The sequence below is a fragment of the Lipotes vexillifer genome, unplaced genomic scaffold (genome assembly GCF_000442215.2).
Source record: "Lipotes vexillifer unplaced genomic scaffold, Lipotes_vexillifer_v1.1 scaffold1139, whole genome shotgun sequence".
Taxonomy (NCBI): Eukaryota; Metazoa; Chordata; class Mammalia; order Artiodactyla; family Lipotidae; genus Lipotes; species Lipotes vexillifer.
The window spans coordinates 1084147-1092558 of record NW_006798273.1 but is presented as its reverse complement, the minus strand read 5'-3'; the positions used below and the strand labels follow the sequence as shown (position 1 = coordinate 1092558).

General features: G+C 58.5%; 1 protein-coding gene across 1 annotated transcript; it reads right to left on the bottom strand.

Annotated features, from left to right (window-relative positions):
- Positions 1-7089: 7089 nt before the first annotated feature.
- Positions 7090-8412, bottom strand: ADRA2B (adrenoceptor alpha 2B). Its single transcript, XM_007470194.1, has one exon. It carries the CDS (start codon positions 8410-8412, stop codon positions 7090-7092), a length of 1323 nt encoding a protein of 440 aa, XP_007470256.1.

Genomic DNA, 8412 nt, shown 5'->3' with positions numbered 1-8412 from the left:
AGGCACAATGAAGACCTGTCACAGCCAAATAAATAAATAATTTTTTTAATTAAAAAAAATTACAAAGATGGCCCTTCTAAGGTTCATGCCACCTAGATTTCCCTGGGACACAGATGTCATGGGCAGGACAGGGAGGTGGCTGAGGGGTGTTACATGAGCTTCAGGTGGGAAGGGGATGGAGGCCATAAGTGCCAGCAGAGGAGGAAGCCTTGTGGGCAGGTAGGGGAGACACTTCCTCATCAATACACAAACAGAAAAAGACAGGGGTGAGGTGAGGGCCAGAGACCACTGACTCAGCTCCCCCTCCTCTCTCTGCCCCTGCCCAGGGGTTCCTGGGGAAGCACCCAGGACATCATTTGAACCATGCTCTCGTCCGACTCCACCAGACAATGAGGAATTTGAAGCTCAGAGAGGTGAAGGGATTTGCCTAACATCACACAGCGATTTGGCAGCCTGGCTGGGACCATGACCCGAGCCTCTGGACCCTGGCCAGTGCTTCTGAACAAGCTGAGGAAATCCTTCAAATAGCTGCCAGCCCTGTGCCCACCCTAACTCCAGAAGGGGGTAGAGAGGCCACAGCTGGGATTTTCAGCCACGACAGCTGTGTCAAAGTAGTACCTGACAATGGGCACCCAGGGACCTAGTGGGGCCTGCTGCCTGTGACCACCCAGCCCAGCCCTCTCCCATACTGGCCCGGGTTTAACCCTCGCCTGCCCCCAGTGTCCAGGGATTCCAAGCAGCGGGCTCAGGCAGCCTCTCACGCTCCCTCCCTCCCAGCTGCAGCTGGGCTGGGGTGGGAACTGAGATGACACAGGGACACCCGGGCTCCGCACTGCCAGAGTCCAGCCCTTCCCCTTCTTCAAGCAGCCCAGGTCCCCACCCAGGTGGAGGTAGTGGCATTCCATCTGAGCCCTAGCTGCTCTGAGATCAGAGGGGCCCACCCCTGCCAGCTCCAGAAGGGGCATGCCCCCTCCCCAGGGAACTCAGAGGTCAGGGTCTTCACACCCTTGGTTGGGGCCCAGCATCTCCTCTCCCTGCCAGGGAGCCAGGAGCCCCAGAAAGCTGCAGCAGGGCCAGAAATAGCCCCGACTTGCCAGGGAGGGAGGCTCTTTTTTGGTCCCCAGTGTGTTCCGATCCCCTTGCCATCACAATGGTCCATGGAGCCTGCCGGCCCCAGGAAGAGTAAGGACAGTCCCCAAAGGAGAGGCAGAAGTCAGAGGGCCAGGAGGAGGAAGAGGGGAGGCTGAGAGAAGGGGGAGCAAATTCCTGAGGACTGGGAAGTGGGAAGGGCCAGGGGAGGGGAAGGGAGGGGAAGGGAGGGGAGAGAGGAAGGAACAGGGGTAGAACCCCAGGGGTAGAGGGCGGGTATTAAGAGGGGGGCGCCTCTCCCTTTGAAATCACTGCCATCACTAGATGGTCACAAGCCAAGCCAAGGGCAAGAGACTTTGGCCAAGGGCCAGGCAAGGGTGTAAGAAGATCAGAGCCAGCTAGTCCTGGGGAGGGTACAAACTGACATCCAGACTTCTTCCAGCCCTGGCCTTCTGACAACAGCCTTCCTCACACTGCTGCCCGCTGCCGGACAGAAGAAAGGACGGATGCGGGAGCTCGAAGAATCCCAGAATCTAATTTTAGCTGAGTGCCCCCACCACCCCCAATAACAGCCAGCAGAGCCTAGAAGGGTGGGAGCTCCGCACCGCCTGCCCGGTGCCAGCAGCAGGGAGACTGCCCCCAAGCCATGGGGTCTCTGCAAATGAGACCCTCCAGCTCACACAGGGCAGGGGCTTTGTTGGGCTGGGGGCCCTGGGGCCTGCTCTCCTGACTTGAGGAGGTGGGCGCTGAGGCCAGTGAGCACCATAGTTGAGAGTAGGTTGGGTGGGTTTGTGTGCCGGCTCTGGATGACCTCAGAAAAGTCCCTCAACCTCCCTCGGCCTCGGTTTTCTCACCTGTCCAGTGGGTACAGCAATCTCTCTGATTGATCTCAGATGATGCATGTCAGGCACTGGCCCTAATGACTCAGAACGGTCATTATTCCTCTCGCCACTGCCTGGCTCAGGGGGCCCTGAACTGATCGGTCATTCCAGACCCAGTCTGCGTCTGCACTGAGATACAAAGGTGAGGAAAACAGACCTGATCTGCCCAGGAGCCTGACTCTAAGGACAACTGATTAACTCCAGGAATCTCCATGTCCGGACCTTCCTGGGAGCTGGGCTGGGGGCAGGGCAGAGATAAATCCTCAAGCTGGGGAACCCGGGGACCACTGGGGTAATCCCTTGTGGGCAAACAGGGACACTGAGGCTCCGAGAGGGACCCAGCCCTGCTCGGGGGCAGCTAGATAGATGATGGCAGAAGCAGGGTATGACCCTGGCCTCCCCACCACCTCCCCAGTGATTTTCACTGGTATGGAAATCCCACCACAGTCCTGCCGCCCACAGCAACCAGGCCCTCTGAGCAGAGCTCCCGGCCTGCACCAGGAACACAAAGTTGCCTAGTGTCAACCCCAGCTGGGTAGATGCCTCCTCCCCAGCCAGCATCAACCTCATTTGCAAGTGGTAGCTGGACAAGGTCTCACACCCCCTTCCCAGCAGCCCCCCACCAAAACACACATGATGGAGATCGTGCGGAGGAAGGGGAGGGGCAAGGGCCTGATGAAACCACAAGCCCCCCTCCACCTTTAGTCTTGCTGGCAGGTCAGCCAGGCCCTCCTGCCACGGTTACCTTCTGAGCCAATAGGTCAGGAGTGCATCTTGCAACAATGCTCCAAAGAGCAATTCCCAGTGCCCTGATTTTTCAGCAGCTGGCCTGAGGCAGGGGCTGTGTCTAAACTCTGTTTCAAGGGTAGCCCCTGTGATCTAAGACCCAGATTCCCACAGAGTGGGTGCAGTTGAGGGGAGGGGTCTTCCTAAGCCCTCCCCCGCCATGTCTTCTCTAATGGCGTCTCCTTTTGCTCAGGGACATCTTAAGAAAGGGGCCTCCAAAAGGTGGAAGTGCCTAGCCAAGACGGCTCACCTGCTGCTTTTCCATCCCTGCTCTCACCTCCAGGGCTTTCACCAGGATTACTTCCGGGAGAAGGAGGGCTGCATCCTCACCCCATATCTCTGCTGATCTGAGCCCAGCTCATTGACCCACTAACTCTCAGATGGGCTCCAGGTGAAATCAAAAGTGAGCGCTACTTACACAGAACAGCAGGAACGGGCTGTGAGAGGAGGAGTAAGCCAGGGTGGGAGCCAGGGGTCCTGGGATCCAGCTCCACCTGCACCACATATTACCCTGGGCAAGTCCCCAGGACTCTGTATCTCAGTTTCTTCATCTGAGAACTGAATAAAGTAGCAAAATGGGGATGAGCCTAGCACAGGACCTGGCACGCAGCAGACTGTCAGCAGATGTTTCCTGAATGTGAGCCTGTTATTCTTTGAGTCTGGTTACAATCCCTTCAGTATGAAGCTATGGTATGGTGGGCACAGAGTCAGACGACCTGGGTTCTAGACCCGGCTCTCCCACCACGTGGCTATGGAGTAGGGGGTGGGGAGGTCCAAAGCAAGTTATCTTTTTCTGGGCCTCAGTCACTTCTTTAATAAAATTCAGGGATTGGACTGAGCTGTCAGGCATGGAAAACCTGTGACACACATACCGTCACTTACTCATTCCCTAGCAGTGACAGACATGAGCAGTCTATCACAGCACTGCTGCCAACTGAACCCATCCAGATGCAGCTTCAGAATCCCCTAACACCCAGCGCCAGCCCCAGTTTCCTCTTCTGTAAAATGGCCACGACCCAGCAAAGTTATGAGGATCAAACAAGACATGTATTCAGAATGGACTGCCAACAGCTCAGCTCTAGCAGGAGTAATTTTCTGCCACCATCTCCAGAGATTGGGTGGGGAGCTCTCCCATGCCAACAGCAGAGAGTGTGGTCCAGTAAAAGGAGCTTGGGTATGGATGACCTCAGGTGAGCCGTTGCATCCTTTTAAGCCTCCATTTCCCAGGAATAAAATGGGCTGATACTTACCTTACCTAAAAGGATTAAATGAGGTAATCAGAGGAAGCAGCAGAAAAGCCAAGGGCTCAGTAAATGGGAAGAGGTGAGCTACCTTGATCCGCCCTCCTCAGGCCCGGGTCCTTAGTGGTAGGTGCACAGGCTGGTGGGAGGCGCTGGGAGCTCCTCAAGGCAGGGCCTGGCTTCCTTGTAAAGTCCTCAGTGAAGCCCTGTGTCCCCAAGTCCACCAGTGATGATGGATACATTGGAGTCTCTGGTCGTTGCCTCTGGCAGAAGCCACGGGCCCCTTCAAGTGTGAATGCTTGGCTGTGGCGAGGGTGGCCTCCCCCCACCGGATCTGGGCCCTCCCCTCCCGGGCTTCATCCCTCCCTGGGGTCTGCCATTGGCATCGGCCCTACCCCACCCTCTGCCGCCTGCTCCTGCCAGCAGCCTGCTCCCTGGCCTCCCCTGCCCACAGAACCAGACCAGCCTTGTTGGGGGGCCAGAGACTACCTTCTCTGCGGTGACAGGAAGCCTGATGGACTCAGCTCCTAACCCAACTCATAGGGTGCCTTTGGGGCCTCAGACCCTTCACCTGGGATGTGAGGAGACTGAGAGGAACCTTCTGCAGGCCTTCCAGCTCTGAATCTTAGTGCTGGAGAGCCTGACACAAAGCAGCTCCATCCCACTCTCCTGCCCCTTGCTGAAGGCAGCAGCTTAAAACATTCCTCAGAGTGACCTTCCCTCCCCCCTCTCCCCCCTTCCCCTTCCCCATGTTCCTGCCATCCCATGTGGGTGGTGTCTGACCACCTCTGCTGGCCCCCAGCTGTTGTGCCTGCCCGCCCATCAGGGCTGGCTTCAGGCTGACTCTTGAACTGCCACAAATTCACCATCACAACATGTTTTGCCTGTGCTTTCTCCTGCCCAGAATACCTTCCTGTCTTCCCTCTTGGTACACTCCTGAGCTTCCCCCAAGACCCTGCCCAAAGGCCATCTCCTCTGGGATGCCCTCCCTTCCTTCCCTTCCCGGGCAGCCAGTCTCAGGCTCCCCTGGCGACTCTCACCCCCACTGACTTGTAATGATGGATAAGGGATGCTGAGCGGACAAAGCAGGCAGGCAGGTGTGTAGGTACCAGCCAGCCGCACCCAGAGGAGGAAAGGGCAACTGGCCCTGGGAGGGCGCCCATGCCCAGAGTCTACTACTCAAGTAGGTGAGGAATAGCTACTCCTGGCAGCCCTTGGACAATGAGGACACAGCTTGCTTATTACAAAATATCCTTTATTGATAAAATAGCTCAGACTTAAAAAAAAACCTGCATATCACAACAAGGGAGTCACAGGCAATGATAGCAGGGGTCCCATGGGGCACACACAAGACCAGTCAGCAGATGTCATAAGCCAGCCCTCCCTGGGGCCCAGCCTCCCCAGCCCTGCCCAGAGGCAATGCACTGGCCTCACACTGAGACCAGGGAATGAACTGGACAGCCTCCCACCCCAGGAGGGACTCTCTTTGGTCCCCTCCATTCTCTCCACCCCAGAAAGCTCCCTCAGCGTCCCTCCAAGTCTAGCCAGGCCCATCAGCGTGCCAGCAGTGCCTGTGCTGCTCAGCCCCGCCCCAAGACAGGATGCTCACCGGCTGAATGGTGAAGCCAGGCACTCGCATGGGGAAGACTGCAAAACATCCTCTACATTCTCCGAACTGTTCCAGGTGCCAGTTCTGGGGTGGGGGAGGGGACCAGGAGGGAGAGGCCCCTGGAGGCCCATCAGTGGGGTGGAGCTACACGTGGCTGGGTCTGAGATGGACAGACGGTACCCACCCAGGGTGGAATCAGTTATGCATCAAAGGGATCTATTTGGGGCCTGGAGCCCTGCCCAGGAACTCCAGTGGGAGGCTCCCCTGGGAGTCCATGGGGCTCCTTCTCACCTGCTCTAGCCCCAGCACCCCACCACATGCTCTCATCTCAGACCGTTCCCATGCGGTGGGTATTTTTAGCGATCCTGGGGAAACAATGTGCCTGCTTGATGACAAAAGACTTCTCTCCTACTTGGGGGGGGGGGGGGTCCAAGCCAATGAAAACCCTCTTGGTGTTGCAGCTGAAATGTCGAGAAGTTGTCATGCAGCGTAATAACTCCAACCTTTGCAGGCATAAGAACACATTCTCGAAGAAATCGTTTAACTGAAGTCGTGGTTCTGTCTGCCACTCCCCACTTCCAGTTTGGGGTAGGAATTCACACCCCAGGCACAGAGCAAAAGTCTATAGGAAGACAGGCAGAGGTAAACCCAGAAAAGGGGGATTTTTATATCACCGAATAATCACATTTTCTGGTTCTCTAGTGCGTTCCCCCACGGAGCTCGAAACTTTCTGCGAAGCCTTTCATCTCCCTGCAGCAAGCAGGCGGCAAAGCTATTGTTGCCCTGGGTTTTGCAAGCGGTGAACGCTAGTGATCAGGGCTCTCCCGTGGAGGCAGAGGCCAGACCCCCAGACCACCCGCCCTGAGGCATCCACGCACCCACCAGCCTCCCAGAGGGGCGCCGGGTGAGGAAAACGATCCACAGGTCTGGAGTTACAACTCCAAAAGCAGGGGGAAGGAGAAGGGCCCAAAGATGGTGCCGGCCCATAAACCCCCACCCAGGATCTAATGGGGACCACGGGCACGCAGCACGGATGCCCATCATCGTTTCTGCCTCTTCCTCAGCAGCAGGCCCTCCTGGAAAAAAGCGGAAGGAGGCTTCCTGCTCTTTTCAAGGGGAAGATGAGAAAGATACAAAACGCCACAAGCAAGTGATCAGCCAGAAAACACAGGGTCCTCAAGGTTTGCAGGGGTCTGGGGTTCTGCGAGGGAGCCTGGCCATGGCTACATTCAGGAAGGTCCAAGCCTCATCCGGCTGCCTGTGCACAGGCAGGGGGTGAAGAAGATGGCCCCCCACGGCCAAGCCAGTACGGGGAGGCTTCAAATAGACCCTGCCCCTCCGAGGGGCGTCCCGGGATGAGGCCTGCAGGACCAGGGAAGGGACCAGAGAGCCCTAGGGAGGTGGCCACATACAACGGGGCCAGAAGCAGGGTGGCCCTGGCACCACCTGGCGCCAACCCCACACGGGCAGCGGACAGGCGGGCTCACCAGGCCGTCTGGGTCCACTTGCGGCAAAGGATCCTTCGGAAGGCACGACGAAAGTCCTGGTTGAAGATGGTGTAGATGACAGGGTTCAGCGAGCTGTTGCAGTAGCCGGTCCAGAAGAAGAACTGGAAGAGGCCGCGGGGTGCCTCGCAGCGCTGAGGGCAGACGGCGCCCAGGCTGTAGCTGAAGAAGAAGGGGAACCAGCAGAGCACGAAGACGCCGATGACCACGGCCAGCACGAACGTGAACCGCCTCTCCCGGGTCAGCTGCGTCCGCCGCCGCCACCACTGCCGCCCCGCAGTGCCCTTGCCCCTGCCCAGGAGCACCTGGCCACGTAGGGTCGCCAGCAGCCGGGAACCCTGTGGTTGCTGCAGGGATGGGCTGCAAGCTGAGGCGGGAGACGCTGACGAGGCCTTCGGCTCACACACGCCCTCCCCCTCCGGAGAGGTCCCACAAACACCTTCCTCCTGACCCTGGCCTGAGCTGGGGCGGGCAGGCCAGCTGGGTGGCAAGGTGAGGGTCCCAGGGTCTTCAGGGGTCTCCCCCTCGCCCTTCTCCCCAGTGGGCTGGGAGCATCCATTGGCCTCTCCAGCAGTAGCCAGTTGAGAGGCCAGAGCTGGCAATCTGGCTGAGGCTGAAACTTCCCCAGGGACAGGGTGGGGCCGCTTAGACCCACCCTCCCCAGGGCCCCCCTTGGCCCTGGGACCTCTGCAGTGGCTGCGCTTGGCGATCAGATAGATCCGCAGGTAGACAAGGATCATGATAAGGCAGGGTGCAAAGAAAGATCCAATGCTGGAGGCCAGGATGTACCAGGCCTCTTGGTTGAGCTTGCACTGAGGGCGCCCTCGGGTCTGGGGAGCCGGGTCGCCCTTGTAGATGAGGGGCGGCAGCGAGATGACAGCTGCGATGAGCCACACGGTGAGGATGATGCATTTGATGCGGCGCGGGGTGCGCTTGGAGTTGTACTCCAGCGCGCGGCTCACGGCCCAGTAGCGGTCCAGGCTGATGGCACACAGGTGTACGATGGAGGAGGTGCAGAAGAGCACGTCGAGCGCCAGGTACACCTCGCACCAGGTGCGCCAGAAGTACCAGTAGCCCAGCAGCTCGTTGGCCAGGGAGAAAGGGATGATGAGCGTGGCCACCAGGATGTCGGCGGCGGCCAGCGACACTAGGAACAGGTTCTGCGGGGCTCGCAGCGAGCGGCTTGTCAGCACAGCCAAGATGACCAGCGCGTTGCCGAAGATGGTGAAGAGGATGAGAAAGGTGATGACCGCCGCGATGGCCGCAGTGGCCTGCACGGAGTAGGGCTCCTGGTGGTCCAT